The sequence below is a fragment of the Giraffa tippelskirchi genome, chromosome 4 (genome assembly GCF_054371585.1).
Source record: "Giraffa tippelskirchi isolate mGirTip1 chromosome 4, T2T-mGirTip1v1.2.pri, whole genome shotgun sequence".
Classification (NCBI taxonomy): domain Eukaryota; kingdom Metazoa; phylum Chordata; class Mammalia; order Artiodactyla; family Giraffidae; genus Giraffa; species Giraffa tippelskirchi.
In genome coordinates, this window is record NC_137278.1 from 13,435,675 (window position 1) to 13,453,130 (window position 17,456).

A 17,456-nucleotide genomic window follows, 5' to 3' on the forward strand; every position below is an offset into this window, starting at 1 on the left:
CACCCCACCCCACCCCATCCCTCCATGGCTTAGCTGAAAATGTCTAGACCTCCCTTGACCCCGGCTCTGCGCCAGCATGCCACTCATGGGTCCCCAATTCAAACTGCTAGTTTCTTGTCCCTGTAGACCTTGGCAGAGCCCTCCTAGGCTTGACTCCCTCTCCTGGGCAGCCCCTGGTGAGCCAGGGGACAAGGCGCAGGGAGTTGCAGGAGCCAGCAGCCTCTAGGGTGGGAAAGCTAGGCGAAGATCCAGGATGCCTGTGGCCGAAGTACAGCCCTGGAACATGTTACTACTTCCTCTGCTCGTTTTCAGCTGACACATAAGATCCCTGGGGGTGATTCTGAAGAAGAATTACTCCGTATGCACAGCTAACAAATTAGGTTTTAAAGCAAGCACATACTGAATTGAATTCCTGCTAAGTGCTAACTCCTTGTATTGTTTCATTCAACCCACACAGCTACCCTCTGGGTTTAAGCATCATCATACCCATTTTACAGATGAGGAATCTGAAACTCAGAGAAGTGAAGTGACTTGCCCAAAGTTGTATGATACCTGTGATTGAGCTGGGATCCAAACGCAGGTGTGTATGATGCCAACACTGGATTCTTTCTGGGGCACCGTACTGATTCTGTGCTTAGGGTATGAGACCCAGCTAGGGAAGCTTCAGAGAGGGAGCAGCTGTTGTGGGCAACCATTTCTGCGCTTACAAGATACCAGCTGTGAACCTGGGCACAGTCATCCTGTCCTGCTGCTCTGTGATACCAAAACTGATCAGGCAGGCTGCTTGTGGTTAAAAAAAAAAGTAATAAAGCTGGGCTTTATCTTCAGAGGGACTCAGATTCAAATGCTGTATGACCAAGGGCAGGTCAAATCTCCCTGAACCTCAGATTCCCCCTCTGTAAAGGTGACGTTAAGCTCTCTTGTACAAATAAGGCTATTATGAGGAGCTGAGGTAACATACTCATGCTGCCTGCACCTATGAATTACTCATTCAATTACATGTATCTATCATTATAAGGTGATGGCTCTCAAACTTCCATATGTGTAAGAAATAGCTGAGAATGCAAATTGCTGGGCCCCAGTCTCAGCGATTCTGATGAGCAGGTACTAGGGTGGGGCTGAGCATAGCTAGTTCACAATTTTGCCGAGGTGATTCTGACGCAAGTGGAATGAGGGTCCCGTCCCAAGGAACAGTCTAAGGAAATCAGGGCCACTGACTGCAGAAAACCTTTATTCCTAGAGTCCAAAGTCAGGTCCTAGAACTATAGCCTGCCCCCCCTGGGCTGGGCGCACAGAAGCCTGTGATGGAGAGGCGACAGCACTCACGACTTGGGCTTGGGGCCCACGGTCTCGTCCCAGCCCTTCCGACACGTCCGGACAATCCACTCGTGCTCATCGTCATCTGTAAGGAAGGAGGGGGAGCTGGTCACGCCCTGCCCTGGGAGCCCCCCAGGCAGGGTTTCAGGACTGGGGTGGTGTCAGAGCTGGACGTTGCTGACCGGACAAAGGCAGGCGCAACATCATTGGGCTGCTCTAAGCTGGGCCCCTGCCCGGTGTGACATCCACTTAGGGCACCCCGGGACAGCAGGTCCAGGCCTTAGTTTCTTCTCTGGGCTTTCCATTCTGGACCCTTCAGAGAACCGATGGTTCCTCCAGAGGGCCGACGCTCTCTTTGCTCGGGTCCCTTCGGTGGGGTGTGGAGAGGAGAAGCTGGGGGCCCTGCAGGCCCACACATGTTTATCTCCCTCAACTTAATCTTCGGGGCCGCGCCTTTCTGTGGACAAACCAACAGGCTCGGAGGACAAGTCGTCTGTCCACAGTCATGGGGTAAGCACGTGGGAGAGCCTAGAACCTGAGCCTCGGGAACTTGTCTGCATACAAGGCCTGTGCTGTTTTGAAACCTCAGAGAGAGAGAGAGAGAAAGTGGAGGAGGGACCATAACACACCACCAGCATCTCTCTGTGCCAGGCCCCTCTGCAGACTGACTCTATTTTCATTTTTCCCCTTTCTCCTCTAAAGCCACACCCAGCCCCTCCTCTCACCACGACTAGAGACCCACTCCAATGGTGGGATGTGTACCCCTAAAAATGCACAAAACTCTGTAAAATATATCCTGCTGTTTTGTGTGGGAATGTGGTTTTAATTTATACAAATGGCATTGTGCTGTGAGTTTCATTGTGTCTCACTTTTTTTTTTCACTCAACACGACATTTTCAAGATCTATTCTCATTGCGATGTGGACATCTCATTCTTTGCTCCTGACCGCTGCCTAATATTCCATGGTGGGCTTCCGTCTACTCATCCTCCCTGGGTGGGCACGAAGGTTGCCTCCACCTCCCGTACCAGGAATGATGCTGGGACAGATGCTGTGTTCTTGGACACATCTCTTGGTGGGTCTGTGGAGAATTTCTCTGGGGCTGTGTTCCAGGAGGAGGGTCACGGAGTCATACACGTAACTCCATTCACCAGGACTCTCAGCAAAGCCCATGTTTTTTTCCTCCTCCCAGCACCGCACTGCCTGCCAGTGGTCCCTCCCTTGTTCCTGCCCGCTTCCTGGGGACAAAGAGGACCGGCCCCAATCCCTGCCTTCCTGTCTTGCCTCCTGTCCTCACCCTGTGTCTAGCTTGGTGCTTCCCACCTAAGAGATGGGAGGATGGAATTACTCATCCTCCTTGGGTGAGAATCCCATGGACAGAGGAGCCTGGTGGGCTATAGTCCATGCGGTCGCAAAGAGTTGGACACGGCTGAGCGACTGACACTTTCACTTCAGCACTTGGGTGACAAATGGCAGAAGCTGGAGATAAAAGACACTCCTTGAGAGCTAAAACATGGGCAATCCCGCAGAAATCCTGCCCTCCATACTACAGCCCCCTGCCAGGAACCCCTTCCTCTTCCGGTCCAGGACCCAGGGAGACAAGACTTTTTGTCAGCTTACTGTGTGCTCTGAGCTTTACAAATGCCGGATCTCATGGAGTCTTTTGTGAGACCCCAGTAGGGTAGGGGGCTTCCCAGGTGGCACTAGTGGTAAAAAGCCAACCTGCCAATGCAGGAGACCTAAGAGACATGGGTTAGATCCCTGGGTAGGGAAGAACTCCTGGAGGAAAGCATGGCAACCCATTCCAGTATTCTTGCGTGGAAAATCTCATGGACAGATGGGCTACAGTCTATAGACTTGCAAAGAGTCGGACATGACTAAAGCAACTTAGCTAGGGGAGATCACCCCATTTTACAAAGAGGACAAGCCTTGCCTCGTATCCATGGCCAGTGGAATTTAAGCCAAGACTCATCAGACCCTGAAGCCTGACTTTCCACCCCAGGGCAGGCCTGAAGGTGCCAGAAGGCGAGTCTGCCCCCATGGAGCAAGCCTCCTCTGTCCCCCACCCCCACTAGATAGATCTCTGTCTGTGACCTCAGGACAAAGGCTCGCTGCCTGCAAGCTCTGGCCTGGGAAGACTGCCCTCACTCAGCAGCTGGTGGGCCTCAGTTTCCCCTGGGGAGGCTACCGGGAATCCGCACGTGGCTGCCAACCCCCCGGGGGAGGGCGGGGAGAGTGCGGCACACAAGGAGTTAAGCACTGGTGAAGCCCACTTTTGCCACACCGCAAGCAGCCTGGTTGATAATTACAGTTCTGAAGTCTCCAGGCTATTCGAATCAGTGCAGCTGCAACCTCTTCAGCGGTAACCCTGAAACCAGACCAACGGGGTTTATTGTGCTGAACCAGTCCTCCGGCCCCTCCCTGATCGTTACAAATTGACAGCAATGGACTTAACAGCCCTCTTCACCACCCCTTTCACTCTCTACCTGGCCGCACAGCCACCAATTTGAATCACAGAAGCCTCTCCTCCCAGCAGCTGCTCCCCAACCCTCCCTCCACCTCCCTGGCGCCTCGAGGCGGCTCCCCTGGCCCTGCCACACCAGGGTGAGGCTGCCGAAGCACATTTCATCAATATTTAAAATGGAATTAAACCTGCAGCTTTGATTAATGCCTCCCCGATCCCGGGAGTTGTGATTACTATTTTGCAAATTGCGATTGTTGGAATATGTTAATATGATTGTCTGAGAACATCTTCACCTTCTCAGATAATTCCCCCCCCCTCTTTTTTTGGTAGGAGGAGAAGGGGAGAGGAGGGGAAAGAAAGATGGGGAAAAAACACCCCACAAACTCTTTAATCAATTGTAAATTATTACCCTCGGCACAATTGCTGGTGGTTCAGAGGAAGGGGAGGGAGATTTCTGGTTTGGTGCATTTATCTTGAAAAGTTTTGGCCCCCACTGGCCCAGTAATTCCACTCTGGGATGTTATCCTAAGGGAATAATCTATTTGTCCCAGTAGTATTTAGAATCAAGAAAACTGAAATAACCCACGCTTCTAAAACAAGAGGATGATTACTTTGTTGTACATTCATTCATTTAACAAGTAATTTCTAAACACTGACTATATGCCAGGCATATAGCTATAGTTTGGTGGTGGGAGGGGATACCATGAGCCATATGAGGGGATATTTAGCAGCTACTGAAAAAAATATGATTATGAAGTCTATATAGCAACGTAGGAGAAACGTTTTTGATATGATAAGAAGCAAAAAAAAAAAAGGTGAAAGGAGGTAAGAAAGAAAATTACATAGTATAATCTGTGTACAAATTATGCACAGAAGAAAAATTAAAAATAATAAATTGAATGGGAATAATGGTCAGCTCCTAGCAGTAGGGCTAGAGAGGTTCTCCTGTTTTGGGTATTTCCCAAGTCTTTTGTTAATATGTATCCACAATAGAAAAAATAAAAATAATCATTGGCTTTTTTCCTACCCTCTAATTTAATGCTTTGGTAATTTCATGCATCTTAGTAATTGAAGTAAGATATTCCTAGGTTCCCAGAAACACCAATAGGGTTCTTGAATTTGTAAAAAGTAAAAAGACCCAGCATAAAAATATTGGTAAAAATGCATAACATTTGGCGAATAGGCAAATCTTCTCTGCAGAAGACTTCCAAAGAATTTAGGTGGATACTTTGCCCTTGAGGAGACTGGGCATGACTCCTTATTCCCTAGACGTGGGCTGCCTCCTAAAAAGGACTTCCTAAACAGTGACTTCCTCCTAAAAAGGACAGTATAGGAAGGGGGTGGGAGAAAAAAAGGAGTAACTTTTCAGTGAAGAAACCTGACAAACACACCTCGTCCAAGTGATCAAGGTCAATGTCAGCAGTGATAAGTTGTGCAGATAATGTGTAGCTTTGATTTGATGACAACGGCATTTACCTCCTTCCCTAAACCCATAACCCCCGTCGAATCATGTGAAACACGTCAGATAAATTCCAGTCATGGGGCATTTTGAAAACACTCCTCAAAAATGTCATTGAAAACAAGGAAAGTCAGAGACATTCACTGTCAAGAGGAACCTAGGGTGATGTGACAACTAAATGTAACGTGGTGTCATGAGTGGGATCCTGGGACCGAATAGACACATCACGGACAGATGGAGGAAATAAGAAGGAAGTATGTTGTTACTAATATATCAGTGCGTGCTCAGTCTCTCAGTTGTGTCCTACTCTTTGCAACTGCAGGGACTATAGCCTGCCAGGCTCCTCTGTCATGGGATTCTCCAGGCAAGAATACTCCAGTGCGTTGCCATTTCCTCCTCCAAATATGTCAATGTTAATTCATTAATTGTGATATATGCACAGTACAACGTAAGATGTTAGTAATAGGGAAACTGGATGTGGGGTATAGTGGGAACACTCAGTACTATCACTTCAGTAAATTCTGTATATCTGAAATTGTTCTAAAATAAAACACTTATTTAAAAAAAATGCCTGAAAATCCAGAGTGCTCTGTAAAAGGTGAGATTATCACATTCTCCAAGAGTAGTGGAAGTCTTTTCACACACTCAACCATCTAGAATAAAGTCCTTCACACGCTTTTCTCTTTCCTGGGCCCTGCACATCACAATTTATGAGCCTATACAACTATGAACAACAAACTAGTGGTTACCAGTGGGGACAGGGAAGGAGGGAGGGGCAATACAGGGGTAGGAGGGAAGGGTTAGTATGGGATTATATGAAATCGTGTATAAAACTTGAAAATTATAAAGAATTTAAAGAATCTTTCATTCAATTAAAAAATTTTATGAGTCTATGCTTATTGGCATATTCCCTTATATATTTTTCCCTCCCATTAGGGAGGGAAATGCAGGTATATGTCTTGTTGACCACTGCACCCAGCATACAGTAGGCAACCAATATATGCTTTGCCAGGTGAAATCTCAAGTCAGTCTGTTGCCTTCTGATTTGTCTTTGATTGCTATCAACAAACATTCCTGACACCTGTTTCTTGGCATCCAGGTCTCAGCTCAAATGTTGCTTCTCAGTGATCCCTGATCCAGCCACCTTCACTCCCAGTAACTCTATCTAGAGGCTTTCATTCTATCTCCTTCATGGTGTATGGCTCTTGCTGAAATTTTCTTGTTTATTTATGTGTTGTCTGTCTCCCCATCCACTCTGTGAGTTCCAGTGAAACCAGGGCCTTAATCACTGTGGTGTCATCAGACCAGCGTCTGGCACACAAGAGTGCTCAGCCCACATCTGTTGGATGAATGAATGAATGAATGAATCAAAAAGCCCAATCCTGTGGCCTGCCGTGTGCCTAATGTTGGGGACAAGGGGATTGAGACTCAAAGGCTTGACCTAGGCACTCTATCGGTTTAATCTGTCTGCTTTTGGGGCACAAACATATCTTTCCTTTTCTCTCTCTTTTTTTTTATTTGGAGTATAGTTGCCTTATAATGTTGTGTTAGTTTCTGCTGTACAGCAAAGTGAATCAACTAGACATATACATGTATCTCTTCTTTTTTGAATTTCCTTCCCATTTAGGTCACCACAGAACACTGAGTAGAGTTCCTGTGCTATGCAGTAGGTTCTCATCGGTTACCTATTATATACGTGTGTGTCTGTGTCTGTTAGTCCCTCAGTCGTGTCTGATTCTTTGCGACCCCATGGACTATAGCCCGCCAGGCTCCTCTGTCCATGGAATTTTCCAGGCAAGAATACTGGAGTGGGTTGCCATTCCCTTCTCCAGGGGATCTTCCCAACCCAGGGATCGAAACCATGTCTCCTGCACTGCAGGTAAATTCTTTACCACCTGAGCCACCAGTTCAGTTCAGTTCAGTTCAGTTCAGTTCAGTTCAGTTCAGTCGCTCAGTCGTGTCCGACTCTTTCAGACCCCATGAATCGCAGCACACCAGGCCTCCCTATCCATCACCAGCTCCTGGAGTCTACCCAAACCCATGTCCATCGAGTCAGTGATGCCATCCAGCCATCTCATCCTCTGTTGTCCCCTTCTCCTCCTGCCCCTAATCCTTCCCAGCATCAGGGTTTTTCCAATGAGTCAACTCTTCGCATGAGGTGGCCAAAGTATTGGAGTTTCAGCTTCAACATTAGTCCTTCCAATGAACACCCAGGACTGATCTCCTTTAGGATGGACTGGTTGGATCTCCTTGCAGTCCAAGGGACTCTCAAGAGTCTTCTCCAGCACCACAGTTCAAAAGCATCAATTCTTCGGCACTCAGCTTTCTTTATAGTCCAACTCTCACATCCATACATGACTACTGGAAAAACCATAGCCTTGACTAGACAGACCTTTGTTGGCAAAGTAATGTCTCTGCTTTTTAACATTCTGTCTAGGTTGGTCATAATTTTCCTTCCAAGGAGTAAGCGTCTTTTAATTTCATGGCTGCAATCACCATCTGCAGTGATTTTGGAGCCCCCAAAAATAAAGTCTGACACTGTTTCCACTGTTTCCCCATTTATTTGCCATGAAGTGATGGGACCAGATGCCATGATCTTAGTTTTCTGAATGTTGAGCTTTAAGCCAACTTTTTCACTCTCCTCTTTCACTTTCATCAGAGGCTCTTTAGTTCTTCTATACTTTCTGCCATAAGGGTGGTATCATCTGCATATCTGAGGTTATTGATATTTCTCCCGGCAATCTTGATTCCAGCTTGTGTTTCTTCCAGCCCAGCATTTCTCATGATGTACTCTGCATATAAGTTAAATAAGCAGGGTGACAATATACAGCCTTGACGGACTCCTTTTCCTATTTGGAACCAGCCTGTTGTTCCACGTCCAGTTCTAACTGTTGCTTCCTGACCTGCATACAGGTTTCTCAAGAGACAGGTCAGATGGTCTGGTATTCCCATCTCTTTCAGAATTTTCCACAGTTTATTGTGATCCAGGGAGCCACCAGGGAGGCCCATTAAATACATAGTAGAGTGTATATATATGTATGTCAATCCCAGTCTCCCAATTCATTCCACCTCTTGGGCCACAAGAGGTGGCCAAAGATTTCTTTATTCTGGTTCTCAAGCTTTAGAAGTGACCCTGCTGCTCCCCACATCCCCTCCCCTGCCTGACCCAATGAGTCTCACCCATCATCAGGAGAAAGAGGCATCTTGTAGGGACAAAAAGGGACTGGGAAGAGAGACTCCACATCCGACTACAGGGTTCCCAGCTGAGAAGTCTTCCCTGCAAAGGCTCTCCACTCCTTCGCCTGGACTTTGAGACCTTTCCAGCTGGCCTCCCCGGCCGGCCTCACACTGTGAAAAGCAGCCACCCTGCTGTTTGCAGTTGACCACAGGCACGTCCTCAGTGCCCCGTGCCTTTGTACATGCCATTCCGGGGAGGGGGGACACTCATCCTTTTAGGAGAGAGAGGCCCAGGGCATGTTCCATTTCTGGACCTTTCTGGATGTAAAAGTGAAGGAAGACCTCAACATGAGTAATAACAATTGCAGTATATTTTAAACACAATTTAACAAATTAATGCTTTTAACACAAAGAACCAAATATAACATAAATGTGCTATTCTAGAATTTCTGTCAAAGAAGTACAAATTCACAGTGCATTAAGGACGGTATGGTCAGGAAACGGGGCTGCCTGCGTAAACATGATTTTCTTTCAGGCCTCTCACGGTCCTGACTTCATGCCCTGAAGAACGTGTGTCCTCCAAGCCCTCTTCCCCCAACCCGGGCCCTGCCTGGAGGTCACTTTCTCTGATCCAGGTCGAGGTCATGGTGTTGGTCATGGTCACCCCTGCCAGCCAAGAGGAGCCACGATCAATTCACTTCTGGTCTTCAGAGCCCAGTGCGGATCGAGCACTTAAGAAGTATTTAATAAATACAGGGTGAATGAATGAATAAAGAAATGTAAATTTGGAGACATAAAAGTAAGAATCACCCTGTGGGATTGAGACAAAGGGAAAAGAATTTCTTCCCCACCCTCAGCAAACGGAGCTGAGAGGGCAAAGCAGACATGCCAAGTGCAGGGCCCAGGCCTCTGGCTCCTTTTCCTTTTCTGTCTGGAGGCCATGGACGGGGCAGCCCCACCGCACGGGGAGGGTGGGTTGTCTGGGCTCATACCTGGGCGCCAGCCACGCTCAGGAAGCTCAAAGCCCTGACTGGCCTGGGGCCAACCTCACAGTAAGGGCAGGCCTGCACAGGCCACTGAGTGCGGCCCAGGTCACCGAGGGTGGCATTCGTGCAGCCTGCAGGTCAGTGCAGGGCTGAGGGAAGAAGAGTTTGAAAATCAAACAGCAAACGCAAGGCAATCTTGGCTCCCCTGATGGCTGGCAGGGGGACGCTGTGGCACAGTGGGTTAGGGGCATGAGCTTTGGAGCGTGGCAGCTGCTAGCTTGGAGATCTTGGGCAAGTGGCCTCACACCTCTCCAGGTGTCATTTCCTCATCTGCAGAGGTGCCTGCCTGGCACGGTCCATGGAGACCATTTCCCAAAAAGTGCTCAGTATGTTGCCTGCAGGAAATGCCCCCAAACCAAAGAAGGCCAGAAACTGTCATCGCAAGGTGGGATTTCAGGCACCTGTGACCGCACAGTATAGGCTGGAAGGAGTTCTGGGTCCTATGTGAGCCCAGCTGCCAGCCTGCTAGGTGATCTTAGACAAGTCACTGCCCCTCTCTGAGCGGGCTTGTCCATACAGGGGGTTTCAAAGGGCAGAGTGGGGACTGGCAGGGCTGAGCAGCCCTAGGTGGGCACCCAGGAGGTGCGAGCTAGGATCATCATTTTGATGGGTCCTTAATTCCCAAACTGGGTACCTTCAAGGAAGCATTCTTAAGGAACTCAGCACCCCTGGGACTTCTGGTTCCCTACGAGGGGGTGCAGGGAGGAGCCGGGGAGGAGGAGGTCTTTACACAAGGATCAGCATCATAAGGATCAAGAGCTGCAGCTCAGCTAATGATTTTGTTTAAAGCAAGGGGCAGGCCAGGGCAGGCGGGCCCAGAGAAGGCAAAGGGGTGGATTCAGGGCACCAGGTACCCACAAGCCAGATGTCACTAGCTCTTGGCACGCCTTTGGGCCAACCGCACCTGCGGTCACCAGGGCTCTGCAGGGCCCACCCGGTGTGCAGGGGCCCTGGGTGGGTATTAGGAAAGGGAGGAGACCAGGATGAATCGAGGTGTCCAGCCTCGGGAAAGGGGATAAGGGTCACAGTGGCCGAGCACCCAGGAGATGCAGGCTGTGGGGGAAGAGGGTCACACCTGTCCCCTCCTTAGTGAGTAAACGGGGTTGTCCCCCCTTAGGACGAGGACATGGAGGCTTAGGTGGTGGTGAAAGCATTTCTCCACTTCATTCCACCAGTGTGGAGGGGAAAGGCTCAGCGTGCTGGTGTGAGCGTCACCCTCACTGAGGCTGGCACAAGTGATGTGCTTCCCTCCAAGTGTGAGCATCTACCCCACTGTGAGAGTAAATGTGTTCAAGCATGCATCGGCATGTGCTGAGTGTGTAGTTGGCTGTGTCTGAGGTGCCTAGTGAAGAGAAGAGAGTGCCCCCCTTCGGGGAACTTCAGCCTGCGTGTGACACGCGGTATGTGCAAGACACGTGCGTGGCAGGCAGTGTCTGAGTACCTGAGTCTGTGGTGTGTGGTCAGATGTTGAGGGAGGGGGTGCATCCCACCCTCAGTGATAGCCCAGCAAGCATCTAGAACACCAGGCCACGCCAGGCTCTGGGGCAGGAGCTGGGCCGTGAGAACTGCCCTCTTTCCCCAGGGTCAAGGCCAGTGCATGCTCAGACGTGCTTTGTGAACCATAGCTTCGGGCTGGGGTGGGAGCTGAGTGGCAGACCTGGCGCCCCAGCTGGAGGAGGGGTGCAGGAGCCGAACCCGAAACCCCGAAGTCCAGGCACACCTTCTGTGCAAACGCAGGGCTTTGGGAGCTGGAGGGCAGGGCTAGGCCCCCGGTGAGCCAGTGCCCACAGTGAGGGCGGTCACCAATGCCCAGGCAGCCCCGTCCCAACGCCCGACAAGAAAGGGGCTTTGAACTTGGCTGGCAGCGGTGTGGCCAGAAGCCAAGGCCACGGCGTGGCCAATATTGACCGAGGGATCGCTGCCCCAGCAGAGCCTGCTACTGGGCAGGAAGGGAGGCCTAGGCCGCTCTTGCTTCCCCGAAAAGGAGCATCTTCTGGGCTGGGTGGGTGGAGGTCTTGGGGGTGGGGGTGAGGGGGGGGCAGGTGAGGCCAGGCTGCTTCACCCACTGGGAATAGAGGGGCAGGGCCCGGCACCCACAGGCTCGTCAAGGCCTATTCAAGTGTAAGAGACATGGGGAAAATGACTGACTCGGGAACTTGAGAAGGGAAACTGCGACACTGAAATTAATAAATGTGATAATTAATGCATTAAGCCTGAATTAATGATTAAATTTAGAAACCCAAACAATGTTATTACACTTGAAATCAATTTATGGGCTTGGTTTCTTCAGTTTTCAAGAATTCTCCAGTGTGCACACAAGCTTTCAAGAAATCACAGCCAATTGTTAAAGTCTTGCAGTCAACCAATCCACCAAAGTTTTCAAAATCCTTTTGGGGTTTTAACAGCAAAAAATGATATTTAATGTGGGAGTGTGGATATGTTCTGTTTATGTTGAAATGAATTGGGGTGAGATCTCCAAGGTCAGACCTAGGGCTGGATCAGGCTGTAAACTGGGGGGAGAGTGAAGCTGGACAACGGATATGGTGGCCTGGTATCAGGAAGCACATCTGTGTGCCGGGCGCATGCATGCACTCTGCGTGCCTGAGCTCATGTGATCCTCACACCAGCTTTGTTGTGTGTATAGTTGGTGATGGCTCAGGTGGTGTTTCCACTGCTCCAGTCAGTGGGTAAGGTGGCACTAGTGGTAAAGAACTGGCCTGCTAATGCAGGAGACATAAGAGACGTGGGTTCAATCCCTGGGTCAGGAAGATCCCCTGGAGAAGGGAATGGCAACCTACTCCAGTGTTCTTGACTGGAGAATCGCAAGGACAGAGAAGCCTTGTGGGCTACAGTCCATGGGGTCACAAAGAGTCAGACACGATTGAAGCGACTCAGCACACACAGCACACTCAGAGCACAGTCGGTGGGTAAAGGGGAAAAATGCCCACAGTCACCATGACCCATGAGAATCTCCAAGGAAGGCCCAGGCTGGAGAAGGACATCTCACGAAGATGTCACATGGGATTCTGACACTGTTGGGACAGAGTTATTCCTGCTGTTGCAGTCCTGATGGGTAGCTGGCCTGAGTTTATGGGCCATATTGGTAAAAACAAAAATACACATCCTGAAATACTAGCATCAAAAAAAAAAAAAATACTAGCATCAGCCCATGTGTGGCAGGTGAGCCCAGAACAGGAGACCACTAACTCACATCTTCCCACTCACTCCAGAGCACATGCGTGCTAAGCGGGGGAGGGTACATCATTTATATCGCCATTCTTCTTGTTTCCCTGAGGCCCACTTTTATTTTTCAAGCACTCACAATGGCATCTGCATTCACTAAACATGTTTGTGATGCCCGGCTGCTGTGCATGGGCAGCGCTGGGAAGCCAAGTGTGGGGCCCAAGGTCACCGGTTGGCCCTTGCTCTGACCCTCTGCTCCCTTCTGCCCCTGCTCTCCAGCTCCATGTGGACAATGGACTGATGGGGACAGGCCTGGCAGTTGGGCCTGTCCTCCAAGTGGCAGATGCTGAGGGCAGAATTAAGGCTGGCACAGCGGGGATGGCCAGAGGGAATGTTAGGATGTTAAGGACCTACGGAACTCAGCAACAGACGTGAACTCAGTCCTCACGGCAATCTTGCAAAGTCAGTGTTTTTATCCTGATTTACAGGGGGAAGGTTTGAGGCTCAGAGACGTGGGGTTATATGCCCAAGCTGACTCTGCTAATGAGGGGCACAGGCTCACACTCAAGTCTATCACTTGAGCTGCAGCCTTCAGCCACTACACACTTTCCTGGAAAATCCTTGTGCAACTGCCACATCTTTACTCCTCACTGTCTGAAGTGTTGAAGCTCAGCTCCCTGACCTGGCATTCAAGGCTCTCTCCCACCCTGGGTCCCTCTGCTTTGAACGCCCAGCTCAGACACACTCCGACACACCCGTCAAAGCCCACTCTGTCCATCACTGCCTAAGGGAGGTCTTCCTCGACTATTCCCCTGTCCAACACAGTATTGGGTCTCAGGTACTCCATCTTGAGTACCTGGGCCCCTGCATCTCTCTGTGCCTTTGCTCAAGCTTTTCCTTCCCTTCTGTGCAGCAAAACCCACCTCTCAAGCTTCAAAGCCTAGCCAAACACCACCTTTTCTAGAACATCAACTCAACTACACTTGGGACACACTTCCCTTTGCTCTCTGCTCCCCTAGCACACTGCGCTTCTGGCTCCTGGCACCAGCAAAGCTGGGGCACTCCCAGGTTTTTGCAGAAAGAATCTCATATCTGATATTCCACATTAAACATGAATATAAACATAGAATATAGAATTATGTTGGACTTCCATACACTTATTTTTATAGTTTCTGTTATTTTAATTTCTGACCTATATCTTGAGGGATGGGAGGTTCACTACAGCCTTTTAAACACTTAGTCTCTAGGCTTCGGTCCAGAGAGTGCCCATCTTGGGTCCTGGGATTGATTACTTATGCATCGGCTCCCCACCCCCCTACCCTGCCTTGGCATGGGGGCTTAGGGGGAGGCGATAGACACTTAGCTGGCTCCCAGGTGGGACCCTGGTATCTGTAGGGGATCAGTTAAGGCCAGTGTCTGAGGGGATCTTAGATGGTCTGAGGCTTCAGATGAATCAGAAATGATGAGGGTGATGGGAACACATCCAGAACATTACCAAAAGCAAGCTAGAGAGATTAGAGACTTCAGGCCTCCAGCCCAGTTTTGAAATTGGCATCAAATGCAGGTGGGAGGAGGCCAGAGGGCACCTTGTCAAGGTCACTCCGGCTCCTCCCTTTGGGGCATGGGGTTAAGGAGACCTTGCCTCTCAACCAGCACCAGTCCCTGAGATATAAACCCCAACTGTGATCGCCAACAGACATGAAGCTCCTCATCACGGGCCCCCACATCATCTCAATAAAAACCACAACCCTGGAAGGAAGGTCCTAGTTCTACCCCCATCTTTCCTATGAGGTAACCGGAGCTCAGAGAAGTGAAGTGACTAGCTCAAGGTCGCACAGCTGGCCAACGGCAGAGTCGGGGTCTGAGGCCAGATCTGGCAGGCTCCCAGACAGGCCCGCAGCCCTGCAACGCCTCTCCTGGACCTGAGGTCGAGCAAGGCTCGCAGCCAATTGTCCAGAGTTCCAGCTCGTGGGCTGAGGAAGTGAGATGAGGCTCCTGTCCCCTGGGCTCTGGCCTCGCAGCCACTTCTATTAAAGGAGACAAAACAAACCACGCTGGTGCTGGCCCGGGTGGACTCCGGCCACGGAAGGGGAAGCTGTGTCCTTTGGATGCTTCCAGGAGGCTGCTGCGGGCGGGGCGGCGGGGGATGTATTGTTGTCAAGAGTCTTGTGGGCACAACGGCTGGAAGGGGAATTTCCAGGGCCTTTGGAATCCCAGTGGGGAGACAGGAGGGCAGGGAGCGATTCCCACAGGTCAGGGAGGGGCAGTGGGCTGTCATTCCTAGAGCGAGGACCCTCACGGGCCGATCCCACCCTCTGTTGGGGGTGGGGGTGGGGAAGTTCTAATGTTTTTCTCGGGGGAGAAGGCCCACAGCTTTGCCAGACTCTTGGAGAAGCTCATATTGGTTCAGAGCGTGGCCTCTAGTATCAGGCACACCTGGTTCAAATCCCGACTGCTCCCTTTACTAACTGCACCCATCAGTAAGTAACTTACTCCCTGAGCCTCAGTTTCCCCCTCTGCCAAATAGGGATAGTGATGCATTCCTCAAAGGACCAGGGTGTGGTGAGTCCCTGGCACAGTGAAGGCATTTGATAACTCAGAATTCCTTTCCTACCCCTTCAGCTGAAAGCAGATGCCGGGATCTGGGGCCCGTGTGGGCATTTTATTTGGCAGTTACGAGGGTGATATTATCCCTCCACAAAGCCTTCATTATGGTGCCGCTAACAATACCGCAGATAAGGCAGGCACGGCCCTGCGTGCCAGCCTGCAGGTGATTATAACATTTGGGTAAATTGCCTTTTGTCTCACGGAGAGATGACAGTGGGAGGGAAGATTCGCTCAGCCATTTTGCCGAAACCACGGGGGGAAGCAGGGTGTGTTGGGGGGGCAGCCTGCGTTTGCAGGAGGAGCCCCAGCTGGTGGTGGGAAGGTGGGTCCAGCCACAGACAGGCTGTGTGGGGTCGAGTACCTCATCCCCTCTTTCTGGGTCTCAGCTTTCTCACCTGTCTGGTGGAGGCAGAGGCTTCAAGATGAGAAGAGTCTTGGCTTATGGGTGGCATTGAAAGACTCTTGTTCTTTGGCCAGGCTTTGAGCAATAAAGTGGGCAGAGAACTATCTTGGGGAAAAGAGCCACTACTACCATCTTACACTCCTTGGATATTTTAAAATCTCTGGGCCACCAGGAAGGCCCTCGGTTCTTTCTTTCACTAGTAAACTCCAGCTTCTCATTCAGAACCAGCTCAAATGTCATCCTTAGCTCTGAGTCAGCTAGACCTGGGTTCAGATTCCAGCCCTGCCACCTGTTACCTGAGTAATCTTGGGCAAAGCATTTCACCTCACCTCAGTTTCATCATCTGTAAAATGGAAATCATAAAGACAACTATTTTACAGGGTTACTGTGAGGGTTAGGTAAAAGAAAATCAGTTATTGAAAGTGCTCAAACCAGTGCCTGGAACATCACAAACACTTAGTCATTGCTGGTTATTATTATCACCTGCTTTTTCACCTGGACTATGGATACCTTTTTATATCAATACATCCATTCCTCCACTGCCATTTTGATGGCTGCATTCTATTTTAAGGATATATCATATTTTATTTAATGAATTCCCTCCTGTTGGACATCTGGGATGTTTCTGGTTTTCAACTGTTTAAATAATAACTGGAGAAACTTTAGAAGACCAAGCGGTCTTTCACTTCCAAAGTGCTCACTACACAGCTTTTTAAAAGTTAGGTTGAAAGTGAAAGTGAAAGTCGCTCAGTCGCACCCGACTCTTTGCAACCCCATGGACTATACAGTTCATGGAATTCTCCAGGCCAGAATACTGGAGTGGGTAGCTTTTCCCTTCTCCAGGGGATCTTCCCAATCCAGGGATTAAACCCAGGTCTCCAACATTGCAGGCAGATTCTTTACCAGCTGAGCCACAAGGGAAGCCCAAGAATATTGGAGTGGATAGACTATCCCTTTCTCCAGCAGATCTTCCTGACCCAGGAATCGAACTGGGGTCTCCTGCATTGCCAGCGGATTCTTTACCAACTGAGCTATCAGGGAAGCCCAAAAGTTAGGTTAGAAGCAGATAAACACCAGTCTCTGGGAGCTCCATGCCCACTTCTCCATGGACAGAGTTTTGGAGTTGGTCAGGCAAAGTGGAAAGAGGCAAAGCTCTGAAGACAGATGAGCCCACGTGTGAATCCCAATTCCTGCCAAATTCCCTAGGGAAATTCTTTAGCCACATGGAGCCTCACTTTCCTCATTTGTCAAACAGGGTTCATGCAAATACGCCCCTCCCCTGGAGTTGAGCGTCTGGTGCAGGGTCAACGCTCTGTCAAGGCCAGCTGAGTCACCCCCACCCCCATCCCACCCTCTTTATCCTTTCCATCCTCATTCTGGTAGAGCCAGCCGTCACCTCCCAAAGTCTCCGAATCACCCATGTGAGGTCACTCTCTGGACCACCACTCACACCCCTTCTTCCCATTGTCCGTTTCACCCAGCATACATTCCAACAAGGCTTGCGATCTTGATTTTGAATTCTGTCTGGCACCCACAGGTTCAAATGCAAAGGGGCCTTCTCCGCAAATAATCGCTGGTATGTGATATTTTTAAGAAGCCCAAGCCATTGTTTCTGATTGAAGGAAAGTTGGTGCTATTTTGAAGAGCAGCACGATTAAGCAGTGGCGTTCTCTCTTTAACTGTTGGGAATTATATGCTGTTTGAAAGATTTGTGAGCTCTAGGACATTTGCCAGATGTGCTTGATTCGACATTTCAGACAACAAAGGGGATAATGTTGGCGGGAATCTTGACGGCATTTCTG

General features: G+C 49.9%; 1 protein-coding gene across 2 annotated transcripts in view; it reads right to left on the reverse strand.

Annotated features, from left to right (window-relative positions):
• Nucleotides 1–1,210: 1,210 nt before the first annotated feature.
• Nucleotides 1,211–17,456, reverse strand: part of MORN5 (MORN repeat containing 5) — a 33,370-nt gene continuing 17,124 nt past the window's right edge. Inside the window, exons 5-6 of one of the 2 annotated variants that reach the window (XM_081588765.1) lie at nucleotides 3,625–3,683; nucleotides 1,211–1,402 (exon numbers count right to left, since the gene is read on the reverse strand). In XM_081588765.1, the coding sequence (XP_081444891.1) occupies nucleotides 3,652–3,683 (32 nt within the window). In that variant the 3' untranslated portion in view covers nucleotides 1,211–1,402; nucleotides 3,625–3,651. The remainder of the gene's footprint in view (nucleotides 1,403–3,624; nucleotides 3,684–17,456) is intronic. The other variant, XM_081588764.1, reaches the window with a different exon arrangement.